General features: G+C 40.9%; 2 protein-coding genes across 7 annotated transcripts in view; both read right to left on the bottom strand.

Annotated features, from left to right (window-relative positions):
• atp8b3 (ATPase phospholipid transporting 8B3) overlaps positions 1-6,000 on the bottom strand; it is a 41,528-nt gene extending 35,528 nt beyond the window's left edge. For 3 of the 6 annotated variants that reach the window (XM_084356163.1, XM_084356160.1, XM_084356156.1), the window contains exons 1-2: positions 5,850-6,000; positions 851-969 (exon numbers count right to left, since the gene is read on the bottom strand). The gene's annotated coding sequence lies outside the window, so the exon portion shown is untranslated. Of the gene's footprint in view, positions 1-850; positions 970-1,071; positions 1,475-5,849 lie in introns of all 6 variants that reach the window. The other 3 variants (XM_084356157.1, XM_084356158.1, XM_084356159.1) reach the window with 3 other exon arrangements.
• An 8,863-nt stretch (positions 6,001-14,863) lies between these two features.
• Positions 14,864-18,792, bottom strand: part of lingo3a (leucine rich repeat and Ig domain containing 3a) — a 34,824-nt gene continuing 30,895 nt past the window's right edge. The window contains exon 2 of the mRNA XM_084354292.1: positions 14,864-16,957. Within this exon, the coding sequence (XP_084210418.1) occupies positions 15,073-16,905 (1,833 nt within the window). The 5' untranslated portion in view covers positions 16,906-16,957 and the 3' untranslated portion in view covers positions 14,864-15,072. The remainder of the gene's footprint in view (positions 16,958-18,792) is intronic.

The raw sequence follows: 18,792 nt of genomic DNA on the forward strand, positions 1-18,792 counted from the left end.
TCTAACTGTTACTGGTTACTCCTTGGAAAGTATAGGTTTTTACATTGAGAACACAAGCGCATAAGCAAATACAAACTGACAAATCAAGGTAGATTTCAATATTCTTGACAGTATTTATCATCGCAGTGCAATCCAATTACATTTTCACAAATACCTTAAAGGTCCAGTGTGTAGTATTCAGTGGCATCTAGTGTTGAAGTTGCAGTTTGCAATGATCACCCCTCATCTCACGCTCAACTATGGTGGCCATTAAAAAAGCAAAAGGCCCTCGTTGGAGGGCTCATTCCAAGCAAACAAAAACACAATGATTCCTCGTTTCAGTTGATCATAAACTAATGAATTCATGGTTCTGAATATTATGTATACGTATATTACACACATACACATATTGCACCTTTAAACAACAACTCAGTTGCTGGAGATATGCTGTTCTTATAAGGAAAAACTTATTGACATAAAAATGATCTCTCAGTGACCTTCTGTATGTTTTTTCCCCTCTAGGTGACAGCTGTGGACTTTGGAAGTCACATGTAAAAAGACTGTAAGCTGTATAGTGTCACAGACCTCAAATAGGACTTGATTCAGAAATACTACAGTGCTTTCAGCGAAGACAAACCAAGATAAGGCGAGGTCAAACCCAAATCAGATAAGGTTACCATTATACACGACGGAAGTACTTAGAATACTTAAAACCCTCCTCTGCTACTCGTGATTTCAAGCTTCTGTGCCTCATTTTCCTCTCCCATGGAGTCCTTGTCGTCACCTTATCATTCAGGCCAAGACAGCCATATCTTACAAGTGGAAAATGAACAGGCACCTAAGGGAAACCGTCGCAAAAGGAAGTTCATACCTGACGAGAAGAAGGACGCCCTCTACTGGGAGAAACGCCGCAAGAACAACGAGGCAGCCAAACGGTCACGTGAGAAGAGAAGGATAAATGACTACGTGCTGGAGTCTCACCTCATGGCCCTGAAAGAAGAAAATAACAGACTTAGCGCTGAATTAATGTCCATCAAGCTGCAATGTGGCCTGATGCACCCTGTGGCCTACACCGCCCACCAGAGTAATCACCTGCAACATCATGTCCACAGTAGCACCCATCCTATGACTGCCATGAGCGCACACCATCAGTCCCTGCACAGGGACTACTCCAGGGGTGGTAGAGACTCTTCTCTTATGCCAAGCCACCAACCATCGCACCCTCTTTTGGTCCCTGCTTATGCCCTCCATGCCATGAGAGGCTATTCATATCTTAACACAGCTGGTACTACTGGCTCTGGCCTCCTCACTCCCTTTATCCTCCCTCAAAATCTCCTGCCGACCCAGTCATCCTGTCTTGGAGTTCCCGTACTGAAGCCCATTCCTACGAGAGCTGCCTCAGATGAGGAGGAGGAGCAGCAGGTCCCGGGGGTGTCGTTCCTCACCTGCTCTGCTGCACCTCAGAAAATCACCTCCAGAGGACACAGAAACTACCCTCCACGAAAAGAATACATGTCAGACTGATACAGATCTATGTCTACTGTACAGTTGTTAGACTGACTGAGAAACATATCTTGTTATGTACTGTCTGCTGACACTCAATATTTGTGAATTAATGGTACATGCTGTGTTCAAAAAAGCACTGTTAAGGAGCACAGGGTGTGAAAACCTCCACACTCTCCACTTTTTTTGAATAAAGAACGTTTGGGCCATAAAAGAGTTTAATAAGCATTTGAATAGAATCCACTCAACCCCCTGTCTCATCAATCTGCGGACAAATAACACAACTTTATGCTTTCAAATTGTATTCAATGCATATGCCAAGCATGCAGGTGATGCAGCAGTCATTTCCAATAACGTCTGTGGAGAGCAGAGCCAAAGTCAAGTGATCAAGTGGAAACATTCAGAGCTGAATAAATTAAGCCAACAGTGCCAAAAGAAGTACAGTTCCTCAAATGACCACTTGCGGCTGGCTCCAATATTGAAATGACCAACTTTACAGCAGAAATAAACATGTTTAGAGCCTGGTATCTCTTTAGCTAATTCCCCCATGCAGGACAACTGTATGAGGGGTGATTTTTTATAAAACTAAAAATAAAATTATAGTTTAAAGTTTAAAGTTGTGCATAATTAAGACTGTGGGAGTGGTGACTGACAGCTAGCCGTCAGCTGTCTGGCTAGCTGTCAGCAACCAGGCCTCCTTCGGTCCATCTCAGCTCAACCTCTTTATCAAACTTTGGATAAGGCAGGAGTTAGACAGAGTCGGGCACTGCCAAGATGGAGAGAACTGGAACCAAAACAAAAAGCTTCACAATGCTCTTTTGAAACCTGTAGGTTCAAACCAGTCAATTCTGACTTTGGTTTCATGTGGGTGAAAGTTCTGTGTTGGTCTGACTCATGGCACGGTTTCTCGCTCTTTAAAACCACCTGACATTTTATGCATGCTTTTTGGACGCAGCTGTTTTCCACAGAGCTTAATGGGAGGGACTGATCACCTGTACCGAAAGTTGGACTCTGGAAGATGTACAAGTTTATAGTTGTGTTATTTGTACACAGACTGAAGCGACTGGGCTGTCAAAACATGTCCACAGCACGCCCTGCTGTGACACAAAAATAGACCTCTGAAGTTACTTCAGCTCTTCTCTGTCTATTTTCTTCAGTATGTCAAAGTTCAGCAGATGTGGGTTATTTATGGGTTAACAGTATTGACTGATCTCAGCTCACCATTGTCACTTTGGAGGACTGCTTACTTAAAAACATGAACTCTTGTTTTTATATGTATGAATGTTGACCACAACTGTGAGAGAACTAGATGTGTGTCTGCTTTCAGTTTGTATCTTAGGCACACATAAAGATGGACGATGCGTCTCCAGTTACTTTTCACTGTAAGACCTTAAGGCCAAATATCCTGATAGGTGCGCTGCCATATTGTGCTGGCGAGGTCATTTGGATTCAGACTATGCGCAGTAATGATCGGGTATTGGAACGGTGGTATCGACTTTCAGCACTTTTCATAGCATGGAATAACTATATTGCAATAAACTTGACAGAAACCATCTTTAGGAAAAAATTATTTGTGTACTTTGAGTTTGTAGTTTGGCCTATGTCCAATCTGCTAACATGGAGAGGACAGGATGTATGACCTACACATGTATGTAGCCAGTCATCAGGGGGCTATCCAGATGTTTTGGCTTCACTTCTAGGGAGCTGCCACATCGTCCATCTTTATACTGTGCATTGTGAATGGATTGTTTGTTTTTTTGAATGATAAAAATGTTGGTGTTTTGGTGCTAATGTACATCTGTTAACCAGCAAATGTAGTCTCGACTAGATTAATGTAGAAACAGCAGAATCAAGTTTTTCCCTTCTTTTCATACAGTGAAATGCAGTTTTGTTTTAAGGAAAATAAGAAACTGTTGACGACAGCCTCCCTCTGAATGGAAACAGTGAATTCTGAGTATTGAGTTTATTTTGTTTTTCCTGTGTGGGTAGAAATAGTCACCTTCCTCCATCATGTGACCACAGTGTGTTATTCCAATACGCCAGTTAGTCTGGGTCTGTCATTGTGTTGAATATATTTCAAAAGAATAAAACAATTACATTTTAGAATTGCAAACAAGTTCTCAAGTTTCTTTTTTTTTTTTAAATAAAATCATATACATGCATGGCTCATTACGGAAGCGTATTGCATTCACTTGAGTAATTTTTTTTTTTTGGTTTGTTTTTCAGAGTAATTTTTTCTGATTTTCTGAATAATTTTTTTTCTGAGTTTAGAGAGCATTTGAAACAATAGACACATTCGTTCCTTTATTGAAAGCTCAATAATGGAAACCGACTGATGACCGACTTGTTTAGTTTAATCAAGTTTTACTTTGATCTGGGTTTAAGACACTGGGAGATAGTCCTGTCTTTAAGTCATATAGATGGTATTACCATTAGTTTGTCAACTTTACGCAGGCACCTGAGGACTTTGCGGTTGTTCAGAAGGAAAGCCCATTCAGATCTGCTAGACATAGCAATGTTTCTCCAGAATCAGTTGGACAGATATGGCAGGTTGGAGGTTCTCGCAGGAGTTCTAAGTATCGCAATAATTCAGAAAAAAAATTACTCCGAAAAACAGAAAAAAAATTACCACGAAGAACAGAAAATAAATTACTCCGAAAATCAGGAAAAATAATTACTCAGAAAAACAGACCAAAAAAAAAAAATCACTCCACTCTTCGTCCATAACCCTTGTTTAAATCACAATGTTAGTTGCTTTTCCCAACACAGGAGGAGATAAAAGTTATGTCCCAATACAGAGGCCAACGCCTACAATGCTGTAGCCTGTGATGATAAGGCTTGTGGGCTACAGTACTTCAAAAAATAAAGGTCTTCGGTCCAGAGAGAAGTAAAACCGTTAGATTAGGTAACAAAAAAGGCAGCTAACGACTGCCTTCTTTCTGTCGGCATCTGTTGTTTCGTTCAGTGTATCTGTGAGTCAGCAGCACCCAAGGCTACAGCAGGTTGCTGGCTCGTTGCCTGACAGCGCTGACGGCAACATCGCTGCTGTGCAGGCAAAGAGCCAGTCGTACTGGCTCAAAGACAATCTCAAAGAAACAGTCAAAGCCAACACCAGAACTAGGCAGCAGCTGACTACTAATTAAGTGTTTTTGTAATATAAAACTTTATGTTCATGGCCAGGAATTCAATAACTTATCAGCAGCTGTGGCTGTTAAACATGGCCAATGAGGCCACTACTAGCAGCTAGTTAGAAGTGCCCAAAAGCAAATTCATGCCACATCAGAGACACAGACAACTTGAAAAACAATTAAATTCTTAGAAAGCAATATTTATTGCAAGCGATTTGCCTTATCCCTGTCGGATTAACACAATTTAAACTATCTAAAAACAATTTGATTACTAACAATGGGATTACGCAGCGCCTAGCAGATTTCAGGCGTATCTTTTCAAATAAATGGTGCACAAGAATTGGTTGTTTAAGCCCATACATGAATAATTTGTACCATAGTAATTAGGGCTGCACTATGGTAAAAAACAAACACATCATATTGCGATTATTTTTACAATATGCATCACAATTTTCCTTTTCACTTAAAAAAACAAACAAACAAACAAAATCACGCTATATGACATTTTTGGGGTTCTGTACCAGACAGTCACGTTTTATGTTGATTTGTAGGCCAGGGCATCTCTGCAGCACTACAGTACATCATTATAATGATGTTTAGTCACACACATTATAAAGATGTTTAGTCACACATTTTACCTTTATCAAAAAATGGCAGCTTCTGCAATTTGGATATTGCACTTGGCCATATTGCAATTTGAATTATATTTCAATTATTTCACGATTGATTATGCAACCCTAATAGAAATAAGAAATTGTGCCCTTGTCACCAGTTGTGAATTTATAGGTGGTTGTTAGTCTGGGCAGGTAACCATAGGAACACCATTAACAGTTAACAGCTAGACAGCAGCTATGTTGTGGTACATAGCTGCCCTCAAATGACTGTTTTAAGTCCCTCAAATGATTCCTATTAAGCTACCAAATACAGTTTATTTTTCCTTTTACCTTTAACGCTCTCTCCTGTGCAGTTTTCAGTGAAATGACAATGAATTCTTCTTGTTTCGTCAGTTAAAACCAGTTAGCATTCCATACTTCACAGTGCTAACTGTTAGCTTGCTAAAACTAGAGAAGGTTAGCTAGTGTGTGATACTTGTGTGAAGGAGACAAGTCGCGCTGTTTTTTTACTGTCAACATTTGAAAAGACCAACAAAAGCCTCAGTTAGCTACTGGTAATTTTTTGTGAATTTTTCAATTTTTTTTTCTCCAGAATACTACTTCTTCTTTTAGCATGAATACTTACATATTTCTCTGCAAGCAAAGAGCTTCTTGAGGAGGATGTGCTGATAGGATGTCAGGTTAATCCTCACAATGCCGCAACCGACCAGTAGAAGTCAGTTCGGCCACACGGAGGAGACCTTGCGGCTTCCGTCGCGCAAGGCTAAACCGGAAGTAACGCTAACGGTAATCAACGCAGCCAGGTGTGGCTCATTTACAGTACTCACTGTCCGTGTCTGGCAGCCTACACACTAAATATATTCCTCTCTCCTACACGGATCAATCTTATGTCAAAGGTAAGTATCATATCCTGTTTTGCAACAGGCCTGAAGCACTCAGCGTGCAAACACTTTAAAATGGTGTATTTGTGTCTCATAACTTTGCTCAGTCGGCAGACCTCCAAGCCGAATATTTGCTGTCATTAAGTAAACTACTGTAGTTTACTTAACTGTGACTTTTGGGTACTTTAATCAACAGTGGTATTATACATAAATAATATAAAATAAAAAAATAATATAAAGTCACCCATACAAATATGGGTGGTTGTTTTAGCTAGGAGAATAAATAGCCTATGTGCATGTTATGTACATACTTATTCATTGTTTAATATTAGGCTTACTTATTCTGGGTTAGGGTTTCATTATGGTGCGAACCACTTACTCTCTCTGGAGTGACCAACCACTGCTGGTACTACAGCAAATGCAAGGGCTTTCATCAGTAGGCCATAGGCTCCATCATCATTGTGTTACCTACATTTTGCGATAGATAGTGACATAACAGATATTTATTTACCTGAAAATCATTGATGTTATTACTTTAACCAGTAACTAAAGTTATCAAATAAATGTAGAGGAGTAAAAAATACAATATTTTCCTAAGTATAAAGTAGCAATAAAATGGAAATACTAATAGTGAAGTAGCCTACATGTACTTCAAAATTATACTTAAGTACACTACTTGGTTAAATGTACTTAGTTACATTCCATCATTGCTTTATCTGTTTCTACATATTTCTACATTGCCTACCAGTGTTTGTTTATCTGCATATCTCTCAGTGGTGTTTCAAACCTGCATTCAGTGGTTGTTTTAGCCATGAGAATAATAGCCTACATTATGTAACCCCTTACATAGGCCATTGTTATATCTCTGTCCCCCTGTGCATCAGTGTGCAGACTAATCATTCATAGTTAATTCAACCAGAGTTAATATCCCTTTTTAGTTTTTAACAAATCCTGGAAATCGCAGTTCAGACAGACTCCCTAAGGATTACATTGCCCAGAGCAATGAGCCCTTAGCATTATGTGTCTTAATTAACATAATAACCAGTATAATGTGGAGTAATGGCACTGCTGCTTACTGCTGAAAAATACTCATCTACTATCAGATATGAATATTGCAGCTGTAAATTATCATTGTCAAGTGTGCTTTGGCCTGTTGCCTGGCTTCAGCAGGTTATAGCTTATTTTTCTCTTTTTACATTACATCTAAGTTCACGACAGTCCAGTCATTTTGATGCTGGCACTGTAAGGCTGCGTGTTACCAGTCACTACCAGACCTACTGGGTTGAATTACTCACACGGTTCTTTGGTGTGGTTCACGACAGCCCAGTCATTTTTATCCTTGAACACTTATATCATGATGAGAGGTAGGTAAACCTGGGGCTCCCACTGTCCTCGAGCTTCAACTTATGTAACTTTGAACTGATAACTAAGTAATGAAAAGGAGTGGATTAAAAACAAAACAGAAACTGCCTTGTTGTTATGTACGCCGCTCAGAGACTGAGAAAAAACTTGAAAACATGTCTGATTGCTACCTTTATACACACAGATGCATGCTCGCACTGCTTTATGTCATTACAGTCACTCATCGATGTTCCCATGGCATATCTGGAAATAGCTTTGGTGAAGCAGAAGTTGAGTCGCTCTGTGTTAGGGTGCATTCTGTCATCACTTCCTCTGTTAACCAAATGAAAGAGACACTTGAGGGGACAGTCGCAGAGCATTGAGCACTTTACACCTCTGTCCTACTCCAAGTAACTGAAATTCCTTTCTCAATACATAAAAACCATCTGAATGCTTACTGATGTAATTTCACAGTCTGATGTTGGTGTCTGGAGTCTGGTTGGTGACACATCTTTCTGTGGCTCATCCGAAATGTTGGTGAGACGTGTTAATCAGACAGTCACCTCTAGACAAAGTAGGAGGGAGTTTCAGGTGTATTACTTTGAGGTGCACTTACAAACTGAGAGAGAAAATCACATCAAAAGAAATGTAATGTTTTCCCACTACTTCCACTTTCAACAGTGTTTTGTTAAAGGGCTCACTTTTCTGCAAATGGTAGAAACTGAGTCTAAGTATTAAACATTTGACTTGTACTTCATCTAAAGATCATTTCTGACGATGTGCTTGCGTTCAATTCATGACAGATGCTGAGCATGAAAAACCTTGCACAAGCAGGTTTTAAAGCAACATTATGTAGGAATGTACATTGTGTGCGATTTGGCGCCCCCCACAGTTTCGTAAATACAAATCCCAGGTCATAACAGTTTGTCAGACGTAGTGTAGGTGCTAACTACGAACAAAACTCATTGCACCATAACATTATGTGTTGAAGACCTGTTTGTTGAAGTAAACATGTATGTAACGCTGTGATCCTACCCTCTCACTGAAGTTACATAGTGCAGAAGCAAGTGATAGGGGGGCGAAGTCGCTGAGACAGAGGCACCATCAACATGATTTTGAAGCTGTTATTTTAAGGTAAAAAAGCTGCATAATGTTACTTTAAGAATCCTTGAATTGCCCTTCTATAATACTTGCACAAATGCGGGTTTAGTCAGGATGGACCAGAAGAGAAAATCAAACTCTTTGCAGGCAAGATCATGGTCATGACAGGGGAGACTGAAGCCAGGCAATACATCTTATTCAGTGGACTTAATAGTGGGTGAACATACAAAGCCAAACACGCAGCTTGGGAGTGTGTCGTCGCTGCACATTGTTAAAAGAAACTTGTGATAAGTTCACCACGGCCTTGGACGCTCTGGTTTCTCAAATCCTGTATCACCAGCAGGAAAATCACTAAAGTCAAGTCTACATCATGGTTTTGGTTTTATGTTAGTTGTTTTCTGTCTTATTTTGTTGCTTAATTCTCTAAGCATCTTGTTGTCGCTTTCAACTTCTCACCTGTGTTTCCAGTGTTCTCTTTCCCTCCTGTGTTCCTGTGCTCCTCCTGAGCCTAATTTTCCCACCACACCTGTCTCACATCAGCCTTGTTAGCACTTCCCTGTTCCCAGTGCCTCTCTACCTGCACCTCTTCCCCTCATTAGTTTAGTTTGTATTTAAGTCTGTGTCTGTCCCTCTCTTTGTTGTTTTGTGTTTTGTTCCTAGTGTCTCTGTGCGCTCCTCGTGTTCCCTGTCCTCGTGTTTCTGGATTCCTGCCCGTGTTCCCCCAGGTTCTGGTTTGGGCGTTGTTTTGTTTTTGTTTTTTCCTTGTTTTTTTCCCATCGACTGTGAATGCAAATCAGTTTTTATCTGGCCACAAAATGTAATTATTTAATTTGACTTATTTTCTGTGTTTTGATGAATGCTTGGAAAATGTACAATATCCCTCCTAACGCAGTACCTATAACCATGAATCATGACAAAAACGTGGTGAGCAAAACAGAGTTGGAGGTAGACAAGAAACCAACTCACCCTCACAGTCACCCACTTGTTATCTACATTGTGACAGCTTTCAGGAAATCCTTGTTCAGATATTTGCCCAATTATGGGTGAACGGGAAGAGCTATCTTTCGCTATCAGCCATCAGTGGTAAAAATAGTAAGAGTACCGCGAAGTGTAAATGAGTGAACAATCATAACAAATTCCATACAGTTTTAGTGCATGATACAATTAAGCAACTAACATCGCAGCGTGCTCACACATATATAAAAAGACATAGATGACATTGATTTTGGATCAATTTGATAATAAGGTGAAGATCTTATGTGTGAGTCAGAAGCATACTTGACAGATCAGAGGTGCCAAAACCATAGACACGACCATTTCTATAAGGTGTGGCGTATAGGGTCTTGGTTAGATGAGTCACTATCATATTCCGACAAGCGTGCGGGGTGTGAACACCGAAAACAGCTCAGGTGTGAATACTTGACCATCACAGCGTGGGGCGCCGTTGCTTGTTCTGCTTTGAGGAAACATTTTCTTGGTATGGTTTGTCACTACAAATCAATACAAAGTTTCTCTGAGTGATGACCATTATCCTTTGATAAAAATGTTGGCATTGTGCATTTCTGCAAACCATGTTTACATTAAATCTGCACATTTTTACTGGTATCATACTAACATTTCTACAATATGTGTCATCTCACCTAGCACATGGCTGACTTAAGTGGGGGGTGGTGGTGGTGTAAGAGAGACATGAGATGGCCCACCAAGTGAGAAACCACTGTTCCAACTGGTGTTTCAACATCTGTTAGCAAGACACAGATGAATATTGTTTTCCTGAGATGTCAGGTGACTTTCCAGCCGTGTGCGTCAACAAAACCAGGTGAGCCAAAACATGTTTTCCTAACAATTATCAAGTGTTTTTTTGTGCCTAAACCTAAAAAGACCACAAGCACAGCATTGAATGAAATTGAAAACTGAACCTAAAGAAAAATAAAGTAACAACAAAAAGAAGAACAAAAAGTGTCAGCACGGTTTGGAGAAACGTACATTACCAAGATTTATTCTGGAGATTGGGTCAGGAAGTTATGGCCAGTTTAAACCTGAAAAAGTAAAGAAAGCTTTCCACAGAAACGTTTGATCAACTTCTCACTCTTAACATTCAATCTACTGCTCCCTGGATGAAAAATCCACACAAATTAATGTTAAATTTAACTACGAGACCGTGACATCCCCAATTTACACAGCATGTACAGTGGAGGTTTCAACTGTGCATATTAGACGACTAATTGGCTTAGAAGGTGATAAAAGAAAATCATGCTTGTAGATCAGATTTGAAGCTGCTGTAAGTGTTCATGTGGCGACGTAGGGAGGAGACTGCTATCTGTACAACAGACAGGATGTTAGCTAAAACGATGACAACATTTCCAGCAGCTTTAAGGTGAGCACATAGAAATTTCCCCCCTTTAACAGATGACTATAAATAAAGTGTTCTAGTATAGTGTCAGACTATGACTAACTATGAACGGCGCTGAGCATCTCCCTTTTGCTCTCTAGTTCCTATTTGAGTTGTTCCTGAAAGGCATGCCAGTTTTTCATACCAGTCAGATTAGTCCATCATGAATTCACCTATCCACTGAATAAAAATGGGGCTCAGTGCAGTTTTATAAGTTAAACCGATTACAATAAATTGAGTCATAAATGATTCAGCAGTCGGGATGAAGAAAACCTGAAGTATGACAAACAAACAACACATCAAAGTGCGAATGCAAAGCTATTTTATCCGCTCATAAAATTGTATTCATTTTATAACCTGTGTTTTGATGAAAGCATAGAAAATAAACAATAATAACGCTCCTGAAACGGTATATGCAGTACCTTTATCATCAACTAGAGTGAAATGAGACAAGCACATTTTGTTCTACGCAGTACATCTTTATGGGTAGTGTAGATGGACATCCATTTGTCTGATTTAATGGTTTAAAAAATAAAATAAAATGGAAAACTGCCATGGGAAACATTTCAAAATAACATTTTCAACACAAAATTTCACAGTGACGGGGTCACAGGTTTATTGTAGACTCTCAGTCGTTGAGTGACCAGATGACTGCTATAAAAAAATGGGACAGGGAACAAGACATCATCGTAGCAGATAATATAGCATGCTTTATAAACAGTGTGCTTCATTTTTGATATAAAACAATACAATACAAAACAGTCTAGCACAATTTGCAGACACAATGGTTTCCATATTTACAGGATGGGCTCAGTAAAGGAAAATGAAAAACACCATCGATTGTTTACATTTCTAAAATGCAGAGAGGAAGGTGTCAAATCAGTCCAGTGACATATTCACAGCTAAGTATTAATAATTCCATATTGTGAGTTATAAAGTCTGCAAAATGTGTTGCACAATGTAAAGTTAGAGTCATTTAAGAATGCATTTCACTGCCAGTACCACTGAAACCAGGTCAGCCCTCCATCAACTTCTCATTTGCCTTTGGGGCAAAATGGATTAAATTGCTTTCTGTAAATGTGAAGGTTGGGGAGGTTACATCCCAGCTATGTGTATAAATTCAGCACATCACAGTTCATCTATAGCCAACAGAGGGCGGCAGAATAACACTGTTAACATGGCCATAGTTGAAGCGATGCAGGGAGAGCTGTTTTCTAACTGTCTGTGTTTGTTCTCCAGGCTAGACCCACAGATTTAAGAGATAAACCTGAAGATAACAGGGTTTTTTTTGTTTTTGTTTAAAGGACAACAGAAACACCTTTAGTCATGGTAAAACACTCTGCAGTCTCTAGAAGACTCTAGCACTGGAAAATAAAAATCCACTTCAAAAATAAGTAAAAAAAAAACAAATGACTACAAGGTGTTTGTTGTAATAAGACAAAAAATCTGCCAATAGAACAAATGGAATTAGTCTAAAAACAAGTCTGATTTCTCTCACTGATGTTACTTTTTAGGTGATTGTGTTTTATTTACATTATATATTCTTATATTACGTGCAATGACATGTTTGACTGGACATTAGACAATTAAGTGTAATTAATTGATTATCTTAATGCTGAATTAATCATGTAATTTAATCACTTCTACAAAATGTTATACAGCTATGTCATGAGGCATATGTTGGTTTAAGTCCACCCCCGTGGATTATATTGTTAGTGTCGTCCTAGAATACCTCCACCCCATCTCCTCTATAGCTCACTTTCATTATGACCTTTGTTCCAGTCTGCAAGGTCTTTATCACATTAGCATTTTTTCCCTGCGTGTCTCAAACACATTCGAGGTCTGATGAGAACCCACTTAACTCCTTCCTCCTGCTGGTCAGCCAAGACTCCCTACTGTCACCGTACAGCCAAAAATAGGCAAGTGAACTGAAGCCTGATGTGAACGCCCTTCATGATTTCAGAGAGAGAGCAGGCGTCTCAGTGCAATGTCTGATGATGACATGATCAGGTGAGAACTGTAAAAGCTCCAGGCTGGATATTATTGGTTTGAAAAAGAGACTTTAACAGTAAAATCACAGCAGAACAGAAAAAAGAAAAAAACTCACTCAACAGTACTATAAACAACCACAAGGATTTCAATGTAAGAGATTACAAAATATATAATACATCTTATACAGTGTTTATCCTACCTATACAGCATCATCTATTCAACTGTGGGATAAATGCATCCCCAACAAATGTTCAATTTACAAATAGTTAGCGTTATTCAAAGTAAGAATCCAACTGTGTACATGCACTCATCTTTTACACACAGCTTCTCTCAGATCAAGAAGGTACATGTCTTGTACAGTGTGTACTGAATAGACAACAATGGAAAACCTAACTAGTAGGGAAGAGCGAGTATTCGCCTGAACAAGTATTCGGTACGGATGATGTACTTTAATATCGCGATGAAGAAAAATCCTTATTGGCAAGCTGTCTGAAGTTTATTCATTTAAAAAATAACGTGTAAATAGTTATCTTACTCTTGTGATCCACAGCTCAATTCTGAGGCTGTTCTGTAAATATTTCTCTTATACATACTATATAAAAGCAACTACAGATCAATCCAGATCAATTTCAGGCTTAAGTTAACAATTTAAAGGTCACTTACCTGTCCTCTTCCAGTTTAAGAGTACAGGTACGGATACAGACAATTCAGTAGAGATGCACCGATTGTAGCTCAGTCTAACCTGCCGATTCTAATTTTCTTTCTTTCAAAGAACTATAATTAACAGCATACACAGACATTTTTTGTCACCTTTTTTAATGGAAACTTGTATTAGTAGTATTAGTAGTATTTGTATTTAGGTCCCTCTTATAAGGGTTTAAGCAGTGTATACTGGTATATCAGGGACTCTTATTGTGAAAGTTAAAAAACGGAAGTCTTTCTGTAATGAGCTGCAAATTACATGTGAGCGGAAAAAAGGTTGCAGTGAGAAAGAGCGACTGTAAATGATGGCAAACCGCAAACCTCCACACTGAGCTGAAAATAAAAAGAGTGCACATATTTTGGGTATATAACAAAACATTTAGTTTCTGTCTTTCAGTTCAGGCTGGCGGTCCCGTGGGGGGCGGGTGGCTTGACGTAAATGTGACCGGCACAGAATCGGACATATCAGACACTGATCGGCTGGTTCCTGGCCGGTCGATCGGTGCATCTCTATAATTTAGCAGATCGAACAGATACAGATGATTGTGTACTCGCTCATCCCTACTAACTAGCAAGTGCACATCTGCATGTCCTCATCCGTCACCACAGAAATGTGCGTTGGGTCCCTTAATTGTAGCTTAACCTGCGGATTACCATTTTTGATTAAAACGGCTTTGACCAACTTTAAGTGGTATCCAATGAGAGGTAACATCTCTATACCGCGGCATTGATACTACATGGTGCTTTATGGTCAAATTGGCAGTGTTGCAGAGAGTAGTCTCTTGGTGTCTGTAGGTGTATTCTGTGCAAATCTACCATCGGCAAAACAACAGACTTCTACTGTATATTTAGGTGGTAAGTGCTCCAAAGTCCTGACTGTAAATAGGTCTAAATATGCAGTATATAGCTGGAACTACTCAAATACATATTGGCAAGTCCTTGGCATTCATTGAGCACCACCCTGTTATAATGTATTCATGAGTTTGGAGATAGAGAGCTCGAATCACCTCGGACGGAGCAGAGAGGTGAAGTCCTTTACACATGTAGAGGACAGAGTTCCTTGTAGTGAAGAAGGATGGAGTTGGCAAGAGCTTTGTCGAGGTTAAAGACTGGTGGGACTCTGAGTGCTTCTGTTGCTTGGTCTTTTAACAGTCTATGTAACATTTTGAGACATCTATAATCCGGGTCTGCTCTGCACAACAATGTGAACACACAACAAAGCAATAGAAATATAACAAATCCATACAAGTTTCTCTTTTTCTCTTATGTACAGTAGTTTCATTAACAAAACCTTGTCTCAATAAAATGTCCGACAAATAATTGTATTTAATGTTCCGCAAGCACAAACGTCCACGCCACGTGTCTCGTCCCTTTATGTCCTCACTGCTTGTAAACAGTATCAGGTAAAGAATACTAATGACAGAAACGGATACGAATAATCAAATCATTTTCATGTTGAACTTGCGTGCCCCACCCTGTCCTCCACTGGCAGCGGGTCCATCCACCTTTCTGAAGGAATACTCCACTGAGAAATTGTTCTTGTGCTGCCCTCTCCCTCGACTCCACACAAACAGCAGGATGAAACAGAAGAGGACCACCCCCAGGAACATGATACAGCCCATCGCTGTGGATATGAGGATGGTCTTGAGGTCCAGAGTAAACTTCAAGAAGACTCTGGTGTCGTTCAGATTCGTGTCATTAAGGTCCCCAGCATAGTAAGTGCGGTTGGCCATGAGGGCTGCGTCCAATGGCAGCCCACTAACTGTAAGTGTGGCGAAATAGGTGTCATTCCCGCCGGCATTGCTGGCTATGCAGATGTAGGTTCCACTATCTGTCACCTGGGCGTACCGTATTTCTAACGTGCCCTCTGGTAACACAGTCAGGCGGCCGCTGCTCTTCGTAGTGATGCGGCGGCGTTGAGGAGAGATCCAGAATATCACCGGTGTCGGCTCGCCTTCTGCTCTGCATATGAAAGATACAACCTGCCCCTCTCGGGCGGATATCTGCTGCAGTTTCCTGTTGCGGATTTTGGGCTTCTGGCAAGTAAAGTGATCAAAGAGAGCCGAGTCAGAGAAAGCATTCAGGGCCCGTCCTTGAACCTCGACGGGGGTCATGCACACCGGGGAAGCGCCGTCAAAATTAAGGGTCTTCCTGCGCTGAAGGATCCATAGCAGGCGGCAGTCACAGGCCAGAGGGTTCCCATCCAAACGCAGCGTCTCCAGAGTGTTGACGGACTGGAAGGCTCCCTCTTCCAGGGTCACCAGGCTGTTAGTGGAGAGGTTAAGAAGGCGAATTTGCCTCAGACCACCCAGCGCATATGGCTGCACTACTGCCAGATTCGTGTTGACAAGATGCAGCTCCTTCAGCCTAACAAGGTCCCGCAGCGCCCAGGACTCCAGCACAGAGATAGGGTTGTAGGAGAGGTTGAGGCTGGTGAGGTGAGCCAGGCTGCGTAGGGCAGAGGTGGGCACAGAGGTGATGTTGGTGTGTGTGATCGACAGCCAAGATAAGTTCAGACCCTGCAGGCTGTGAGGAGAAATGTACTCTAAGAAGGGCCAGTGAGCGATCTCGAGCCCTCTCAGGTTTCCAAGCTTACGGAAGTTCTGGTCCTCTAAGGCAGAGATACTGAGGTAGCGGAGCCGCAGAGTCACCAGGTTATGCAGGTAAGACAAAGACTGGCTGGACACAGAAGTCAGATTGCACCTCTCGATGGTCAGCTCCCTCAGACCCACAAGACCCAGAAAGGCCTTGTTGGAAATATAAACCAAATCATTATCTCCAACTTCCAGGTTTTTTAGACTTTTCAGGTCTTGGAAAGTAAAGTCCAAAAGAATCACAATCTTATTCCCACTGAGGTCCAATGAAGTTAGGTTGGAGAGACGTGAGAAAGCCCCCATGGGGACCAGTTTCAATTGGTTACCCCTCAGTGAAAGCGACTGCAGGTTCTGGAGACTAGAAAAAGCATTCGGTTCCAGGACACTGATCATGTTCTCGCTCAGGTCCAGCTTTTCAAGACGTTGATATGGAAGCAGGTCGCCATGCTCCACCCAGCGAAGTTTATTCCCACTCAGGTCGAGGATCTTGGTGTCCGCTGGGATGCCGTCTGGCAATGTGGACAGACGTTTGCCATAACAGGACACAGTCTTCAGTTTTGTAATGCACTCACAACGCTGGGGACATGCCTGACCCTGGGCGGGTGACACTGTGATCATCAGCAGCAAGAACAGGAACGGCAGGAGCCAGCTGACATCCTGGTCCAGGCTCACCCCCATTTCTGCTGCTTCCTCCTGCTCCGGTCTGGGGTTGAATCACTGGGCCAGACACCTGAGAAAAGAGACAGAATTGGGGAGAAGGAAATGAAAGGGAGTGGGGCAGAGGACAAGAGGGAGAGACAAAGAAACAGACAGTGAGACAAATTAATTAAACCCAATTCCCCTTCAACAGCTGCGATCAAACACTCTAAATGAGTGGAATTACAATTACAAACTCTAATTGACCCGACACAGTAGTGAAATTAAAGCTAGCTCCAAGATAATCCTCCGAGGACTGGATCTGTACTCAGCTGAAACAGTTTGATTTGCAATGGTCGCCTTTGCCTCGCAGGCAGTCAGTTTTTTAAATCAAATGCCAGCAAACACACAGAAAATTCCCCTAATAGCTTATGAGTCAATTTAATATCTGATGGTTGTTTTGGTCTTTAGCTATTTCATGCATTGTAAATGAAAACGGGGAAACAGGGAAATTGAAAATCTATTGTATTCATAACAGCTCATGTGAGAGATCTTAAAATGCATGAAAAAGGAAAGCAATTGCCGGCTCTCGGAGCCTTTAACAGCCAACCGCACCACAAAATGGTCCATTTATACAGCGTGAAGCAGAATACTGACTTCTACTCTTCTGTAGAAGAAAATGCCAGCATGTAAACAGGTTGAATAAAATATGAGCAATCTAATAGACAGATATGTAACACAGTACATCCAGTATACAGTGTCTTGGAGTGAACGCCTGACAAGGTCACTCACCATGGCAGAAGGCTACGACTCAGTGCATCACAATAAGTCGGTCCATCACATCATCTGCATAAGTCTCTGAGGCACGAGGCTTATCATGAGAGGAGCTCGCCCAGCCTGACCTGCCTATGGGTTTCATATGACACACAAGGACACACACACACACATGCACAATTCCTCTCTCACCACCCCTCCGTCTGCTTCTGGATGTTGGCAGCAGAATGGTAATCCCTTTATAAGCTCATTGTGAAATACCAACTAGTGAGATGGAAAGTAACTCTGGAAAACATATTCTATATCATCAGTATGATTGAGTGGTGAGGCTCACAGCGCTTTAAAAAGGTCCTGACTCCTGTGACTGTCACTGGTTCGCACATCAGGAGGTCCCTAACCTACAATATGGGCTGGTTATGTCACTAAAATAACATGGGAGACACGTCACAATAGACATAGAGATGCACAATTATCAAAATTCACAATATAGCCAAGTGCAATATCAAAATCATAAACCCTATTTTTGGATAAAGGTAGAATGTTTCACAACACAAGTATTGTAGGTCCCAGTGTACAAATCATATGCTTCAGACGTCAGGGAACATGCTGCCCAGCAAAAAGGTCACATCATTTTATTTTTCACAGTCAAACCTTCTGCACACCTGTTGATCCGCAGGTCACAGACAGAGACAGACTGAGGATCAACAAATTCAGAGCAAAACATTTTTCCCACACTGTCCACTTCACTTGCAATCAGGAAAAATTGAACAAGAACGTTTTGTTACAAAGCCACCAGAGACCATCTTACATGTAAACACATGTGGAGCAATCAGTTTTTTGGCCCATACTTCTATAAAATTGTGTATTTTAATTCATGTTATGGTCATGTCCACGCTAATATGGACGCTACGGTGATTAATTGTGCATTCTGTAGTTTGGGTCAATGGGAAACATTAATTTAAATTTTGGGTCGTAAGATAAAAAGCAGTTGAGGTGTCGTAGCTTTAACAGAACAATGATTATCAAAATTGAGCGTGAAAGTTCAGTCTTGAGAAAACACATACACATTTGTGTAATGTAAGTGGCTGAGACTTTTAAAGGGACAAATTGACTAGATTTCTATGGAGTCAGATATTTTAGTGTCAACACCTAGTG

This window comes from Pagrus pagrus (genome assembly GCF_965226575.1).
Source record: "Pagrus pagrus genome assembly, chromosome: 6".
Lineage (NCBI taxonomy): Eukaryota > Metazoa > Chordata > Actinopteri > Spariformes > Sparidae > Pagrus > Pagrus pagrus.